At 36.5% G+C, this 19,056-nt stretch overlaps 1 protein-coding gene across 5 annotated transcripts in view; it reads left to right on the plus strand.

Annotated features, from left to right (window-relative positions):
• GRIA1 (glutamate ionotropic receptor AMPA type subunit 1) overlaps positions 1-19,056 on the plus strand; it is a 155,528-nt gene that overhangs the window by 82,823 nt on the left and 53,649 nt on the right. For 3 of the 5 annotated variants that reach the window (XR_011919373.1, XM_072400458.1, XM_072400457.1), the window contains exons 3-6: positions 10,000-10,239; positions 13,931-14,118; positions 15,282-15,335; positions 16,389-16,550. Coding sequence is in view for 4 of the 5 variants with exons in the window: in XM_072400458.1 (XP_072256559.1) it covers positions 10,000-10,239; positions 13,931-14,118; positions 15,282-15,335; positions 16,389-16,550 (644 nt within the window). In the remaining variant the exon portion in view is untranslated. The remainder of the gene's footprint in view (positions 1-9,999; positions 10,240-13,930; positions 14,119-15,281; positions 15,336-16,388; positions 16,551-19,056) is intronic. The other 2 variants (XM_072400460.1, XM_072400459.1) reach the window with 1 other exon arrangement.

Here is a 19,056-nt window from a genome sequence, read left to right on the forward strand (position 1 = left end):
GTTTGTCAGAAGCAGGAACAGACAACTAAAAGTGGCATTGATGTCTATAAATGAAGAAAACCCATGCAGCTCTTGCTTCTTCACTATGGTTTCTATTCTTTTCAGATTTCCTTACTGTGGGCTCCTTTAAAGTGGCCATGGGAAAGTAGAAGTATTACTTGGGATGGACTGAGCGATATCCTCTTTTCATTCAATATTTTGCATACTGCCAGGACCCCTTCCTTTCATTTTCAGTGACAGCACTTCATGTTTAATCATTTCATGAAAGCTTTAGTCCATTTTCTACACTAAAAAGGGGAAAATCACCTTTACCCCTTAACTCACTATTAGTAGTACACATTTTTTGATTTTGCCATTACCATTTTTAAAAAGGCACAGAGAAACTAATATTACAATATACCACATGTTGAATATCCTGTCTGTATAAAAGGAGTGATTTTATTAGGATTGATGAGCATACAGTACAGGTAGATGTCACATTTGCAGTCATAAGCTTGGACTAAAAAATGGTAAATTCATAGAGACCACATGCCCAGATGCCTACAATTTTGATCACATGACCAAAACCAGCATTTTGTTTTTGACTAAGGCAAGTAGTGTTCCCCTCTTAATTGTGCACCTTGTAGAATATTGTCTTGGAAGGTATTTGGTAAAATTGCAGGTCTAATAAAATAATTCTCATGGTACACGGTAGCTTTCCAAATGCATCCAGTGGCACAATCCTGACTGTCAAGAGTTAATCTCCATCTTGCAATAATATGTCGACTGCAGAGAAATAAAGCTGTAAAAACTACAGGCAAAATAGGGTAATTTGCTTAATTTGTCCAGGCAAATATCCAGCAGAAACTAACTGTAGGCACCCAAGATAAGAATGGAGTCATTTTGTAATTGTTAATTGATAATATAAATTAAAACAATGATATTTGCCTGGGGAAGTAGGAATTAGCCAGGCAGAGAGAGAGCAAGAGCAGTGAAAGACAACAGAGAGTAGAAAGGGAGATTGCCGAGAAAATGATTGTTTCTTTGATGCTGCTTTTGGGGAGAGGAATAAAGAAGAATTTGGCTTTGTTCTGATCTTTAGAAAGAAATATCTACCGTCTAATGGACACTTCGGCTTTTGGCCCCACAGAGTCTGCCTTTTTCATGGAAAGATTAAACGAGCATCCTGGGATGGGGCTTTGAACTAGACAATCAGATGCATTGATATTATTTCAGAGCTATGATAGCAAAAAGTACATATTATTATTATTACTATTGTTATCAACGTTTACATGAAGGGCCAGATGTATATCCTTTGGTGCTGTATGACTTCTTAATATAATCAAAATTCAACCAACATATACAGGAGGTGTTTTGCAAATCATATTTTGGCTTGTACAATTTTCTTTAAAGGTCTTTGTTCACACCCCAGGATAGACTCCAGTCACTTAGTCCACAGCTAGCTGTCTCAGATGACCAGATGCCTCAACAGGAAATGATTGCACTAGTTGGGAGCATTTTCAGATCAATCAAAATTGAAAGGAGCTGGTCACTTGCTTTATTTTTTTCCCTGTTCGGGTAACAGCTCAGAAATTAGAATGTGGTAATGTATTGTACTTCATTCCCGAAGGAATATTTACCAATAATGCATTTGTGGAAATGTAGGACAGCAAAGCAAAGATGATCACATTCATGGTTCTTACATCCTATGATGGCTTACAGTGATAGATTTTTGAATCGCCAACATAGGTCATGGCCTAAAACAGAAGTGCTAGCAAGCCACCCACACATTATTTTGCTAGCTGTCAAAAATACATTGCCCGGATTGCCAAATCGTTATCTTTTCTTCCAATGCAATTGTGGCTAGTCCCTCATTGTTGATGTTTAAGCATTCTTGTTGCTAGAATTTTATACCGTTTATTTACAGTACACTCTGGATACTTAAACAACAGTTTGCCCACTTTTCTACTCATCTGTTAGAGATGTACTGATACAGAATTCTCAAAAAAATCTTTTTTAGCCATTCTGCCCACAGCATTGGCATGTTTGCACAGATATGACTTATCTATGTGTTATAATATGTGGTATAAAATACTAACTGATTGACTAGGGAGAGGGCAGAGCTTGACTGTTGGCCCAGGGGAGCAGAAAGTATCCATCTGTGTTGCCCTATTTTCTGCTTTAAATAATCACACTCCTATTATATGATCATTCCTGTTCAGCACAGGTTAAAGAAGAGCACTGTGTGATGACAGTTCTACCACAGCTTTTCTCATAGCATCAACAGTGTTCTCACAAGATTTGTTAACTGTTTGATCCTTTTCTCCCTGCAAGAACACTTATTCACAACTTTCAGCCACATACGCATAGGTTTTAGATTGTCATCCCATAAAGCTAAATTAAACCAGAGTGGAAAAATCTAATTTCTACAAATACTTTTGCCCATGCAGAGCAAAGTAAGAGGTTCACTTAAATGCCATCCAATTTGGCAAAACTTGAAAGAGTTATGCAAATATCCCCAGATGGGGCAATTAAGAATGTGCATGTTCAGAAGACTCAGGAATCACAGTTTGCCTGATATGTATTGAATACTTTTCACCAGCATGCAGTAGTTTAGAAAGAATCTGTAATTTTGGGTTACCTTGATGCTTGATTAAAAAATTCAAACATATACGTAAAATAGGAAAAGAAACTGTGAGAGTCAGATCTTTGTATCTAAATCCTAATTATTATACATTGACGACTTTTGGTTAATATACTTATATCACACTAGTTAGCATTCCAGTGCACTGGAAACTTGGGACCATTGGGGAACCACTTGGGAAGAGTTTCTCTTCAAATTCACTCATTTACCAGTATGCAAAACCCTACTCTGTAGGAGGTAGCTGTACATTACTGAAATTACAAGGAGCCTCATGACTAGGGATGAGCGAGAATGCCTCTGGCATTCTCACGAAAATTTCCTCGAACTTCCAATGGGTATGCAAAATTTCGGCGAACCGATTTCCCAGACCCATCAGATGATCGAGGAAATCATTACGGGAGGAGTACCACAGCTGCAATGCAGCCGTGGGAATGCTCCTGTGTGCGATCCCTGGGCACTAGAAGTTAAATGAGAGCTTGCCCTTCCCTGATTGCTCTTGCAGGTCCCGAAAAGTTCGATTTCGACGGCCGAATTTACACAGGCCAAGTGGTGTTTGTATGGCAGCTATTTGTGGATGAAATGGGAAAAGAGGGGTTTCACAACACAGTAACGGAAGAAGGCAAATTAAAAAAAATTTCAATTATGCAACAACTATCCAAAGTTTGAAAAACACTGTCCTAAGGCATGCTGATGTCAGGTTATCAATCTCTAACTACAGACATTAAAGAACCTTAAGATAAGATTTTGTTCAGCTGGTCCTAGTCCTGGTGTCAACATCATTAAAATATAAAGGTGCTACCTTTTTAGCTTGAAAAGCAACCGTCATTTTTTTTTCTTAAACATTTAAACAAGACTTAATGCTGAAAACTAGTTTCTCACAAAACAGGAAGCTTTTTAATTGAATGTGACAAGATGCCATAGGGCTCTTCATGAGATGTGTATTTAATTGGTTATCTAAACATTTGGATATTGCAGCATCTAGCCGCTATACCTAGCTTCTTGAGCTCTGCGGCTTTTCTTTTTACTTCAGTCTGCCATTGATCTACAGGGGTAGGTACTCTAATGGAAGCAATAGGCAGAGAGACCAGGAACGGGAGCCTGAACATTGATGTGGGCACACAGATTTTGCAGTCGTGATTTGCATTCACTTAGTCTTTAAGTAGCAGAGCAGGGCATGAGGGCAGAGTAGCTTAGAACAAAGATGATCAAAGGATCTGTGAAGTGTACACTGTTATGAATAAAATTCCAGAATCTGACACAGTCTTAATGATACCCTCCCTCAATGTCACCGTGGAGAGGGATTATTTCTGCTGCAGAACTGTTGTTTTAGAAGGGTGGAAGGAGGGATGGAATGATTCTCTATGACCTGCAGAGAAGAGCTTAACCACTACATCAAAGGCCATCAAGCTGCATAAAAAAAGAAAAACTCCAAGAGAATTATGATCCTTTCAATGACTTTGATACTCGTCCAAGTTGTAAGTTGATCTTGCCCCTCCTATTTTAGGTAGTAGAATACAGAAATGAAAATATGCACTCAGCTTCACTTGGTCAAAACACCTTATAGAATGTTTTTGAAGGTGACCTCTGGACCCTTGGCCCCCTCTAATTATTGGTGTTGAAAATTCAAATCCCCTTTTTACTTACCAAAATCAACAGTCACATGACACTACAATCCTGAATTTTCCCTCTTCATCTTTTAAGATGAGTTTGGGTTCTTCTTCAAGTATCCACATTACTGACTTCTCCCAGTATCCAAAAGTGGTAAATTAAGAATAAGAAACCAATGGGGTCCTGCTGGCATATCTACGCCACTGGATTACTGGTTCCCTGCACTCAGAAATGTGCTGAATGGATGAGAAGTATGTGGGATTATATGAATTGTTATCCAGAGATGCACTTAAAGTTTGGGCTTCAAATGATTTATGTATTCAGTACATCTATGCAATATTATCGCAATACCCCTGGCTACGAACCTGGGGTCAAGGCTATATGTAAAAAGAATATACAATATGCAATATGTATGTAAAGTATCTTTGCAATACATGCACAATATCCCAAGCTATGAACCCTTCCTCTGTCCTCAGAGAATCATGTGCACCACTGCTTGCGTAAGTAAAGGTCTTTGGATGTTTCGTGGGGAGTGGACATTAGCTTTTTATTTACCATACACATAAGTAAATTTATAATGTTGTTCTAAATTTTACAAAATGCAGAAAAACGCTTCTATTCATTCTCACCATGTTTATGGGTTATGTATACATTCTATATAACAAAAACAGATACATCTATTTTAATCACTATACATGTAAACAAATAATACAAAAGAAAAGACACAAAATATTATCAGAAAAAGTAAAAAAATACACACAAAACATCTCCACCAAATACTCTTTAAAATACTGCAATTTTTTTCAACCTCATATAGCTAATCTAATCAGTGTGCACAAGTAGTATCTTTCAATCTTTCTGCACTTTCTGTACAAATTAAAAATCTCCAACCTGGTTTACCAGAATGTGTTGCAAAAAATAGTGCTCTTAGAACTATGAACCTAAACGTGAAACATATCTTTGGCCTGGGCACATCAGTCAAAGCTCACAAGTCCTGCCATTGAACCAGCTATGTGTGTGTCAATGTCCAGAAAAATGTTTTTCAGAACTACTTCAATATTTAGGTATAATTAAGATCATACCCATGATTATATTGTCCTAAATAGAAAATTTAGTTTAACCAAATTGATATACACACAACTGAAATGTTTCTTTTAGGTGCAGGGGTCTTTCAGCTTCATTCCAGATAAAAAAAAAACTTTTTGCAAGAACCTAAAAGAGTGTGTTAAAATTTCTCATTCTTTGGACTAAACTAGGTAATATGGTCTCCAAGCAAAGCTGATGTGTGCCTTGATGTTGTAACATCTAATATTTCTGTGCTTCTTAGCCGGTCCCACCACGCAGCATGGTAACTTCTGTGTGAAAACAAGCTTGGATTTGTGACCAGGAGGCCAGGGACCAATGGTAGGATCAGAGCACTCTCTGATGTGCAACTCAAAGTCCAGAGAAAATAATATATGCATTTTCAACATGATTCATGTCAGTTGTTTTGGGAGGAGGGAATGGTTAGAGGCAAAACTATAGGATCATTTTTAATGGCAAACTATGAGGAACATGATTTTTTCAAAATATTGTAGTTGTTTATGAACAACTAAATTCAACATTTTGTTCTAGTTCTTTTATCTGGTCACCTTTATGAAGGTAGATGTCTCCTCCTATAGTTTCCTGTTTTCTCTATTCAAGAAACAATTCTAAATTGTGCACTTCCTAGCACTTTGTAGTTCAGTAACAAAAGTCATAAAAATAAAAGAATAGGGCTATGTACACATGTTGGATTTCTGTTGCTGGAAATTATTTTTTGTGGTCATTTCCAACGACAGGAAAAGGAACTAGCACTGTACTGACAGCACTGTTAAGTTGTTTGAACAAGGGAGAACAAGCTATAGAATGAGTTGCAATGACCTCTATAGGAAAATACAATGGTCATTCACACTTGGATGGATCACCAGGACAGTTTGGTACAGGTTGGAGGAGGATAACTGTACACCTACTACATTTGTGTCCAAAACGATCATGATCATTTGTCCTAGGCAACCTTTATCGTGTGTACAACCTGAAGAAGCCTTTAAGGCCAAACGCATCGGCTTTACAGAGACACTAAGGACGTTAGATATACTAATTTCAAGTAACATTGTCATTCTTTTATACAGACTTTTTAGTTGTTTTATACAACTGAGCAGTAATTTATGACTAGCTCAACATCCCAACAAGGTCTTAACAAAACCTGAAGTAGTTGAGAATAGTTGAATTCATAACATTGTACTTTGTACTATATCTTGTTGGATACAATTGTTTTTGAAATAAGTTTAGTTTAATATAAATAGCCCTAAAAAACCCTCTACTTATTTGCTTTTTGTATACATATACTATGTAGAAAATCTGTTACTATTAGAAGTCATCGGACCCCAAAGCATGAAAGAAATTGTTAAAAATATATTCTTCCGAGCTATGGGCCTCACTGCTGTCCAACAATTCAGTGTAGGTAGTCTGCTTTTCACTCAGTAAAGCTGTAGAATCTGACTGTAGGAACCACACTGTCGTTCAGTGAGGTATTATATATCTGGCACACTCAGAAATGTCAGATAGGAGAATCCCCTGTAGCTCTTTAAGACAATGACAGATACATGTAATGTATATTTTCTTTCTATTTGAATTACGAATACAATGTACTCTCAGGATTATCTTAACAGAAGCCCGCAGTCAAACAAGTAATTGTGATTTGCACCTGAGCAGCTGCTAGAAAGCATATTTTTAGGAACTAGCTGAAGCAAAACACCCTAATTGTGAAGATGTATCGGCTTTATAATTCTACTGTTCTCTTGATTTTTATGTAAGCAGTTTTTCTTTCAGACCATAAAAAGGAAGATGGAAAACTAATCAGGTTTATCAATATAATCTTAAAGCAGAACTATACCCTTCATTACTCATCTGTCTCCATTCTCATATGGGTACTGTCATCTTCTCTGTTATTTCCTTCTGTATCCTGATTTTCAGTTATACAGGTGCAGGCACGTGGGAGTACATATATTCCTGACATATGCAAGGGAAAGGGGGATTGCCTGGCATCCCTTGCAACAAATGCTGAGCTGCGCATGCACAGCTAAGCAAAAATTGACAACTAGGCAGTGATGAGGCAGGTAAAAACAGATATTGCAGATGGACATCGCCTGTCACTTTCTGCAATAATGACCTGCCTAATCACCAAATTATTCAAACTAGGACTTTAGTTTCACTTTAACTGAGGAATAATCACAGAACTGGGAAAAAAAGATAGGTAGAATAGAAAAGAGCATGTGCTACACTTTGAGTCATATGTCTTTAATACAGTCTAGGGTCAATTTTGTGGGAAAGCCAATTACCTTAACTGGATGTTTTTGGGAGGAAACCTACACAAACATGGGGAGAACCTGCAAACACCATGAAGATAGTTTGAGATTTGGACCTGGGACCTAGCGCTGCAAAGACCAGTGCACTAATCTCTGAGCCACCGTGCTGCCCATGTATTTCATCTGTGTATTTAGCTGTTTGTCTGGAATTTAGCTTTAAGTCTTACCCCAGTTATTCTCAGGATCCCATATCCCATTTTTTAGAAACATTCAAGATTATTTAACAAAAATATGTGGTTGATAGATCTTCTTATACACTTCAGGTATATTTTGGGTAATATTTAAAACCACACTCATAAATATATCTAAATTTTAAGTATTTACAAGCACTCTTACTTGCAATGAAAAATCAAGGAAGTAATCACAACTACTGACAACAAAATTTACTTGTAAAACTCTTACAGTAAAAAATGTCATTCATACTCAGCACAGTATGTATTCAGTTGTTGCATGCAGTCAGTCCTGTCAGTGTAATGTTGAAGACAAATGAGGGCCATTAAGCCCCGGTCAATAGGGACACAAATATTACTTTTGAAGTGCCGTTCTATAAGTCATTTATATATATTTCTAACCCATCTCAGAAGTCACAGAGATAGATGGAGGCACAATAAAAAAAGCTAAAATATGGATTAATTGTTTCTGAGGTACAATTGAATTTTGTTTGTTATTTTTATCTACATCTGAGAATATAATAAAAAAGTGAAAACTTAAAAAAAATGTCTACTGTCCTAAAATGATCAAAGTCACAACAATAGGAAAGATACAAATATATGTTTGTTAAAACATATAGGTAATATGTGTTTGTGAGTATGTACTTTGCAACTTTGTGTTTAAAGAAACTCTTTAACCAATTGGCATTTGAAACAGTTTGAATCTCCACTGTTGTATCCATGCTCATTTATTATTCCATGACTCTATGGGATTTTTAATTTCTTATTTATTTATTGCACATTCTGCTTTAGTGGGGAAAATGTATGTTTGGGGTACAGAAAAAAAGGGATAGACATGAACAAAAAGAATAATGTGTGCATTACTCAAGAGTTTAAAAATATTAACCAGTGTAAACGTATTTTGTGCTTTAAATAAACTCTTATTGTTAGTAAACAAAAAGCACCCCGTACAAGAAGATTATATATTATATATATGTACAAGAAGGTTATATTTACAAGAAGGTTATATTTACCAGTCCTGTGCACAGTCACTCCAACCTTTACAGAGTTTTTCCAGCCAAGCATCCAAAAACTTCTGGATGTGTTGAATGCCTGTGTTCCCCACTGGTTCTGATTGCCAACCACAACATCACTACAGTTCTGTAGTATTGACAAAGCAGCCAATGGATGGAGTTATAGCTTACAACAGGACACAGGCATTGAACACTTCTGTAAGTTTGTCAGAAGTGTAGCAGATCTTTTTTGGTGCAGCCCTAATAAAGGTGGTGTTGCCTACTGGAAGGCTAAGTATTGTTTTTCTTTCAATCATTGTATATCTAACAGAAGTTAGTCATATTCTACTGGACTTGTTCTTGTAATTTTGAAGATGTTTCACAAATCTCCAAGTCACTTTATCTGTTCTTTCAGTGTAGGAAATTCCCCAGAATTTATATCTACACAGCACAAACACCTTAATCCAATCATAGTGTAATGTGACATAACAAATGTTGATTGCCCAGGATCAAGAGGTGTAAAATTTGTTGAACCACCTTGTTTTAATTACATAATCCCATCTTTGGTGTCAGGAAGTCTGCATAGGTGTTAAACCCTCAATTTACATAGCTAAAGGTGTGAATTGTTGTCAAAACCTAGGGGTAGAGATGTTAAAATTGCACTTTTACCAATAAAACATTAACGTTGAACTCCAGACAAACTTTTTTACTCCCCTAAGATACTTTTAACTTTGGTCTTGCCGGTTTTGTGATTCCCAGTACTCTAACACAACATGCAACCAGGCAGTTGATATGAATTTCCTAGTTTAAGGAATGATTCACAAAACAGTAAAGCTAAGTTAAGAAGTCATAGCGTGCTTCCTCTGACAGTGTGGTATGTGGTGTGAGAGCAGTAGCGAATGTAGGCAACAGTGGTCCCCAGTGCAGAACTGACTTAGGGCCCCCCTGCCCAACTGACTTGGGCCCCCATAGGAGCCTCAAGTCAGTTTGGCAGGGGGGGGCCCAAGTAAATTGGCTGAGGAGGATCTAGGGCCCTTGTGAAGTCGCACACATTGTACCTTTCTATATCTTCTCCTGTGTGAGAGTTGCAGAATATTTAGTAAGTAAAACAGTAAAGGCATATTCCACTTGTACTTTTGTATTTTATGGTGATGTGACTTTAAAATATCATTTTGTGTAGATACATTGACCTTTTCCTAAACTATTTTGTTTTCTCTCAGTTTGTTCACAGTTTGCCAAGGGAGTGTATGCCATATTCGGGTTCTATGATCGGAAGACGGTCAACATGTTGACATCATTTTGTGGTGCTCTCCACGTCTGTTTTATCACCCCAAGCTTCCCCGTAGCCACCTCCAATCAGTTTGTTCTGCAGCTCAGGCCGGAACTTCAGGATGCCCTAATCAGTGTAATAGAGTACTACAAGTGGAAAAAATTTGTGTACATTTATGACGCAGACCGAGGTGAGACAGATATATGATGTTTTGTGTTGTTTTCTTGTATGCATTTATTGACTTATACATATTATAGTTTTAAACAGTCTAACTCATGATGTATGACAAAGCTATATATATATATATATATATATATATACATATATGCATAAATATATGCATCATTGCAAAATAACATAAAATATAGCTGACCTGCAGTCATATCTGTTTCCAGTTTAAAAATTTATAATGGTTTGTTTTTATATTTTTTATAATCAGCACTAAAATTGTAAATTAAAACCTGAATAAAGTTTTTTTTTTATACTTTTTATGCAGTCAGGCTGGATAATAAGTAAAAAATATGTATAAATGACATTAGTCCAGGTCACCAGTAGTATCCTTTGGCTGTGTTTTAAACAACAATGTTGCTCAAAAAGCATAAAAGTTGTTGATTGGAGCAGTTGACCTATAGGGGAAAAAAATGATGATGGGTAGGAGCTTTGGGAGCTGGAGCTTCCATCTCTGAGTCCAAGTCTTCAGCCGTTGGGCGGCTACTGATGTCATAGCTCTTGTGTTTATGCAGGAGTTACATATTACAACAATGTACATCACAGTGCACATAGCATAAGTTTTCCATTTTCATCAATGTATCCAGATCATCTGGTCCCGGGTTGAAAATATTTCCCAACTAAGAGTAAATTTGATCTTTAGGAAATCCATTCTAGATTTGCTTGATCACCATCATCATGGAAAAGATTAGTTAATCAGGTCCAATGTTTAAATTTAAAAATCCATACATGTTGTAGAAGAACAACAGACATTATATTATATCTCATATTTTGTATTTGGTGTCCCCGGAGATCTGCATACCTGACAGAAAGACTGTAAGGTGAATTACTGTGAATCATTATAGCTTTACTTTGGTATAATTCTAGAATATTGAAGAAAAATACCACTCTCTTTGTTGCACCTAAAGCAGGATGAGCTAGAGGCCGAATAAATTACATTTCTGAAAAGTATTAGCAATGGAGGCTTTATTAGCCAATATGAAGATCTGGCTCCATTGTTAATCAAATAAATGTTTACCCATCTTCCAAGCAATACTAAAGAAAGCATGATCTGGGCACAAAATAATTACATGGATTAAGGACATTACTCATTGCTTTCTTAATACAGGATTATACAAATTTCTTCTTATCAGAGATATGGTGGCAGTAAAATGCTTAAACAGGATGTAACTCTGTGTTCAGAGCCCCAGAATGATTGTCCTCTCCTTCCCGAGTAAAGGACACCAAATCTAAACCAGAGAAGAACAGTCTTGCTCAAAAGAAACTTTTAGCCTGCCAGGCCTGCCATTGCTTGCCTGCCAAAGGGGGGGGGGGGGTAATTGGTAGAGCCAATGAAAAATAAAATCCTACTTCTGAAATGTGGTTGATATATCTGTTTGGCAGACAGAGCCATAAATTCTGCTCCATTGTGCACCTTGTAGACTTTGGATGGCCAGTCTACAGTCCAGTGCCCACTGGGGAATACTCAGAAGATCTGGGACTGCTAGTTTGCCACATGATTAGTGGTTTGTTTTTACATATAAACTTGACAAGTAAAGAGAAAATCTAATGAAATTAGGTATTTCAAATTTTAAGGAGTTAAAATATTCAATTCTAGGTAAACTTATCATTTTCAATACTAACAAAAATGTTCCTATTCCAGAACAGCAATATGACATACAATGATAAGAAACTGATTTATTTTTTAAAAAGCAGCATGTTAAATTTATAAATGATTCTCTCAGTTTGGGGAGGGGTGTAAGAGTGAATTACAGAGGGCTGTATCTGCAGAATAGGAGTGGTGGAGAGTTTGTCCAGGTACAGGAAATACAGGAAATAGAGTTGGAGTATATGGAGTATATGACTTCAGGCAATATACCCAGGAGGGTATGTTAGTTGCCAGTATGTGCAGAAGATTAGTAGAATTAGGAGGAGATCAAAGGTCCGGCAGACACTGGGGTCATATAGCTGTAAGTGCTGAGTTGTAAGTGGGTGAAGTGGTGGGGAGGGTTAGTATCTTGTATGTTGCCAAGGAAAGGCCTGCATTATGTATATTAATGTGTTTTTCTGCATTTTGCTGTAATGCACATCTGTTGCCAAGGTGTTGGGGTGCAATTTAAAATGAATCTAGTACATGCATTGCAATAAGACAGCAAATTGTTTGAAAAAGGTAAAGCATATGTTTTATAAAACCACAGGCTTCAGGGGAAAGAAAGGCTGATTTTCACCCTGGCCATAATTTTTCTCAGCCAATACAGCCATAAGTGTGCACTGTACTGATTCTGCATGATTTACAGAGCCGCATAAAATTAGTATGAATCTACCAAAATCCAAAGTTTTTAGTATAAATAGGTAGAAATATAAAAAATGGTTATGAGCATGTTAAGCTTTCTCAGAAATGTTAATATTTGATCAATTCTAATAAAAAAAGTGTTTGACTTGCAAACTAATTTTGATTGATAAAATATTTAATTATTTGTAATTGTGGTTGGTAATATGGCTCAGTATCAGCTCAGGTTTATTAGTTTGCATGATGCAGTGCTAGCTTAACGTGGATCTATTCTGGCCTTCATTCATGCTTATATAGGCTCAGCGTAAATGTCATGTGTTATATTGGAAATATTTATTCACATCCCACACTTTGTCCCAATTGGAAGATTTCTGTCAATCTCTTGCTTTCTTTATCATCTCTAAAATGTTTGATGTCCCCTCTTATTCTGTTTAGGTGACAATAGTTACCATAATAAATAGAGAGGAGTGAATATCCCCAGTGGGGACACACATAGCAAGAAAAATTTGCAAAGGGTTCTAACAAAAAATTGCCTTCACATACTCCTACACCTGCATGAAACCATGTCTGCCTCCTGATCAATTCGAGAAAGAGATTGTTGTCCACCCCTGGGAAGCAGTCATTGTTCTTATGGAATTCACTGGCATTGCTCCTTGTCCTGCAGATTGCAATGTATCATAACATAACATAACACATTTACAATATAATTCTCAATCTAAATGCCCAAGAAACAGCTAAATACTAAATATTTAATACTAAGAAGGGCATTTCTTTATCGGATAAAGCATTTGTATTTTGGTCTATCTGATTCTGAGATTTACATTAACCCATCACATGCAGCCAGGTCAAAGGCACCACTTTCACTATTAAAGCTGAAATATGTTATAATATTACAGTGTTCTTACTCCAACCCAGACTCCTGACTAGATAGTAAAAGAACAGCAGCAGACTGATAAAGTCACCCTAATTCTGAGTTTGATGTATTATTTCATTTTATGCTCCTTGTTAGAATATTCACATGTAGCGCACTTAATTGGCTCTCAGTCTTGTCCCATTTCTCCATCCTTGCAAGAGGTTCGTACCAAATCACATTTAGATACTAAATGTGTTGTTTTGCCATTCATTGTCAATAGCACCCAACACATTACCCGACACAGATCAACATGTTTGATATTTGTTTGTCCATTCTGGGGAAGAGCTCATTTAAGCACAATAATACACATGTGTCAATGCAATTCACTAGGGAGGACAGATGTGAAAAGGTCCTCACTGATTTTTAAAAAAGGGCAATGAATCAATTGGTAATCAATCAAGTCTTTATTCTGTGTTTAATCTTTTTTACAACTGGAGGACACTGATTGTCCTAATATTTCTCTTTCATCAGGTTTGTCTGTTCTCCAAAAAGTGCTGGACACAGCCGCAGAGAAGAACTGGCAAGTGACAGCTGTCAACATTCTCACCACTACAGAAGAAGAATACCGCCTGCTTTTTCAGGATCTAGACAAGAGTAAAGATCGCCAGGTTGTGATAGACTGTGAGTCCGAAAGACTGAATGCCATACTCACCCAGGTAGTGTTAACATTATCCTCAAAATCAGCTCTGTATTCATATGATGAGTATTTGCCAACATTGCGTTTAGAGGACAATACCGGGATTTTGTGGTTGATCAATTTATTTGTACTGGAAATTTGTGATTGTGGGACTATCATTATAAATTCTATGTATGTTTTTAATTTATTTTTTAAGTATGTGGGTGTAATTCCGGCTGAACAGAATGAAAGGAAACCAGGATTTTTCTAAGTAGGTCAAGTTCAAAAGCGGTTTATTCGTTAGATCACAGTAAAGGCTTCCCAGGTGGTTCTGGTCTGCGGATACATGACTAGGCCTCTATTACAAAGTGTAAAAACTGGACTAGCCTTTAAAAAAAAAATGAGATTTTCGATTACAGAAATGCTTGTGTAATGCAGCAAACACTTTGATAATCTTTTTCACTGGAGAATATTAGAAAGTCCACCAAATTAGCATTTCAGATATGGGCCGATGACAGGGACGGGGGGATATCACCCACTTCTTATTTTTTTTAAAGCTGAATTTTAGGCAAACAGACAAATGAAGAGTTGAAGTTATTACAGTATCTGTGAAGTTTCCTACCAGCAAATGATTTTTAAATACTTTTAGCCAGAGATTACACCGCTGCTGCAGTCACAATGAAAGTAAGTGGTGAGCAGGCCAGCAGCACATTTTTGAAAGTCTCTGCACTCCCTTTCTGAAAGTACAGGAGATTGACAACACTGGAATTTCAGAGAGCATGATTAACTCACAGTGTTACCTTTACATCTCCCAGTTCTACAGTGCCAGGTATTAGAAGAAACAAAGTCAGAGACAGGTAGTAATGATATCTATAAAAAATACATTTTCTTAGAACTCAATATCCATTCTGAAAAATTTGCCTGGTTTTCCAAAGTCCAATGGGTGATAAACCTGGTGTCAGTGGACAGCATTTCTCAGTTTTACAGGCCCAGCTACCCTACGTGTGAATGTGCAAGCATGCTCTCATCTTGGACGGTGCACTTTTGTATCTTCACCTTGGGTGCCAGAGTGCTTGTATTAGTAAAGTGTTATATTTTTTTATGCCTGCTGATGTCTCAGCAACAATTAGCTAAATAAACAGACCAAATATTAGAAGTCGTCCCTTGAAACATTAATAAATACTAACTTTTTATTTTCTCTCCTAGATTGTCAAGCTACAAAAGAACATTGTCGGTTATCACTATATTCTTGCCAACCTGGTAAGTGAAGTATTGGGGTTGAAAGGAATATGCAGGGGCGTGATGCACAGTTGGAGTATTTTGTATTTGCTCATGGTACAAATGGAGCTATTGTTCATTGAAGTGCCGCGAGTGCATTACTTAAAATGCGTTGTCACAGGAACCAACAGACAAAGCTATGCTGCAGAGTTCTATACACACTGGCAGCTACGACATAATTGCTGCTTTTGTTAAAGAACACAAAAATATTATAAAATGTGAGCTGAATTTTCAGCCCACAAAAGGTGTTTGAAGTTCATGGGCTTTCTTTTTGTAAAGCCCGTAATTGCATTTTCTGGGGTCCATATAATTTTTTATATTAAATGGTCAGTTGCAGTATGCCTAACACAATACATAAGAGAACAAAGTAGAAGAGACTGAAGCTTTGTGTGTTTATTAGTTGTAGTAAGTAATGAAAGTCTAATTGCCAAAGAGAACCTAATGAACCCGGCATCTCTTAAAGTTATTGTTTCATTAGCTCAATCATTTAAAGGAGATTTCCACTTTATAGAACCTAATTTTCCATTTTATAGAAAATAGAGAATCCTAATACTTAAACCACTTTATTACCTGTGATCTACCATGAAGTTCCTTGTTCATGCATTTATTAGTATTGGGTAACATGTATGAATGAATTTAGTAATTTTGCAAAACCTATTTTTTTGGGGAGAATTACCAATTTTTCCTTTGATTAAATTAGCTTCAGATTTTGCCAATTAACCCCAACGTTATTACTAACTGTGAAGCTAAGAAAAAACATTTTAGGCTTTAGACTAAGTTTCATGTATTTAATTAAAGGAAGATTTTGCAGTGACTCCTGATGAATTGAATGCGCATGATCAGTAGGACACTAAGTATGTTGGTTTAGAAACAGCTAAGAAAGAGAACCCCACCTATTTCATGACAATTACCTCTGGAAACAGTGCTCTTACACTGGATTATTCATCCAGTGTATTAAAGTTGGATCTAAAATATATTTGTTACACCTTGTAATGGCCTGTAAATAAATCATATTCTCTTGTTTTGAAATTTTAGGGTTTCATGGATATTGAACTGCAGAAATTTCAAGAGGCTGGAGCCAATGTCACAGGGTTTCAGCTGGTTAACTACACAGATGCCAGGGTATCACAGATATTGCAGCAATGGAAAACTTATGATGGTCGGGAACAACCTCGCGTTGACTGGAAGAAGCCGAAGGTATGCCTCAAAGATGATGAAACCTTCCCACGGTTCACATGGAAGGAAACATTTGTGAGATGAGATAATGTCAATAGGTGTATCCTGACAGAAGGGGATTTTAAAATCATAAGTTATATTTTTGTGTACTCTGCGTTACCGTCTAATGACTGCTTATGTTATAAATGTCATGTGAAAAATATGTTGAAAATGTTTACTTTTTTTAGCATATTTGACATGGAGAACATTAGGTGATATACTGAAACAAAAAGGCAGAAATAAATGCACATAATAAAAATATATAATTAGTAAAATAATAAAATAAATAAAATTATGAGAAATATTAAAAATAAAAATATTCCTTTTAAATAGATTTTTCAACAAAAATACAGTAAATGCCAAGGTGTACTCTGGAAAAAATAGGTACAGGCTTAACCTTTGGTATTGCTGGTATCCTTTGGCAAAAATTCTTTAGCCTTTAGCAATACCACTCTCCTATACTTTGGTTGCATGATGTTTGTGAGCTGCCCTACCTGGTTCAAATCTCTTTACAGCATTTTAGGGGATTGAAATAAGAGGGTTCAGCTAGGAGAGTTCATAACTCTCTATTTCTTCTTTGGAACCACCACCTTTGACACCACCACAGTTGTTTTGATGACTGCAAGCTGCCAAGCCCAACAGCAGTAAAGCCACCCCTTAACAAAACATTTATAACACTGGGCTTCATGGTTGGTACAAGCTTTCTTTGGTTTGCACAAAACATGTGGCCAAACATTGATTTCTCACTATATGCACAGTGTCCATTGTTTCATAGGGTGTGATTTTGCTTATAAAATCAAGTAAACAGTAGTCTTGTTCAAATCTAATGTTCGAGTCTAATGTTCTTTTCCTGGTACCACATCATGCAGGTTAAATTGGTTTGTGTAGATTCATGTATTTTGACACCAACTTTCAAGAAGTTACCCTATTTTGAGGTTCTTGGAGGCTTCTTTTTGTATCAAATGGTTAAGTCTTGCTTGTTGTGCTGGCCAGTCCTAGACAAATTAGAATTTGCTACTTGTAGATTTTTTTCCTTGTAGTTGAGTCATTGATTTTTTTTAAATCTTTTATCAGATATATTGGCATCCATGACTGTCCTTCTGAGAATTTTGGCATGATGATACCACTCTTGTAAATAAAAAAGAAAATACCAGACACTTAATATATAAGGTTTAAATAAAACAAGTTCAATCAACATACTATATAAGGAGGTTCGTATTTTTTCCACACAACATGGTGTGAATTCTGTTACACAGACAAATTTATTTTTAGGGGCCATAAGCACTCATCCATGGACCAAAAAACATACCTGAAAACATAGCTAATTATAAAATAATATCTCTGAAAGACATTGAGCATGCTGATGCTAGTACATACTGTAGGTCTTAAAGGTTTTTTAGTAATGTATTTTTCAGCTGCTTAGAATATGTATATATACAATAAATCATTATGAATAATGAAAAAAGGTTACTTTTTTTTATAAAACAACAGCTGCTACGGTCTCAAACACAGTATACAGTGTAGTATACTATATATTCTATGTATTCTAGTAAAGCAAAACAAGATCCTGTGCTCACTAGGGAATAAAAATATGTATCCACAATTTTTATAAAACAGAATCACTTGGCTTACTTACATTTCAGTATAGGAGGGTTTGATATAGGAGTCTTTAATAGAATATACAGTGTTACCCTTCTCTATTCATTGATATCCCCCAAAAAAATAATTCAGGTTAAACTTTGATGCTCTGATCTTGTTGTGTTGTAACCCATAAGGGCTTATTCAAACTTCAGGGCTGCATTGCATTTAGGTATATGTAAAGGGATAGACACAGAGCAAGTGGAAATCCTAAAATGTGTCTTGAAAGGAAGAACTAATGGGAAATTCTCCATTGGGGACAACTGTTTGTGTAACAACTGTCTAACATAAAAACGCCCCCCTACTTTTCGAACATTTTATTCTTCCTCTTATTGCATCTCTAGGATAGTGCGCCTGATGTATTAAAGCTCTCTAAGGTTGGAGAAGATACACTTTTATCAGTGAAGATGGATGATCCAGCAAGCCTGGAATGGATTTCTTCAAAGACATTTGCTATTTGCTAGCAAATTATTTGAATCCTGGACCAGAGCCATTCAAGGTTTGCTTGATCACCCAGCTTCATTAATGAAAGAGTATCCCCTCCAGCCTTGGTGAGCTTTATTAAATCAGGCCTAGTAAATGAAGGAAAATCTCTACAGCACACATATAGCCAAAAAAAACATGGAATCAGTTTTAACCCTTCCTTACTCTATCCATTCTATGGCTATACATACATTTTTTTAAACACCTATTAAAGTGTTTTGTGTTGCATGTTAACCTCCCTAGCCGTAACCCCTAGTGTGACTCGGGGTAGAAAAAAGTTGCTGAAAGCGGTGACCCTGAGTCACACTCAGGGTAGGTAAACCTATAGAAGGTAATAGTAAATACAGCCTTACCTGATCCGCCGGCG

The sequence above is a fragment of the Pyxicephalus adspersus genome, chromosome 2 (assembly GCF_032062135.1).
Source record: "Pyxicephalus adspersus chromosome 2, UCB_Pads_2.0, whole genome shotgun sequence".
NCBI lineage: Eukaryota > Metazoa > Chordata > Amphibia > Anura > Pyxicephalidae > Pyxicephalus > Pyxicephalus adspersus.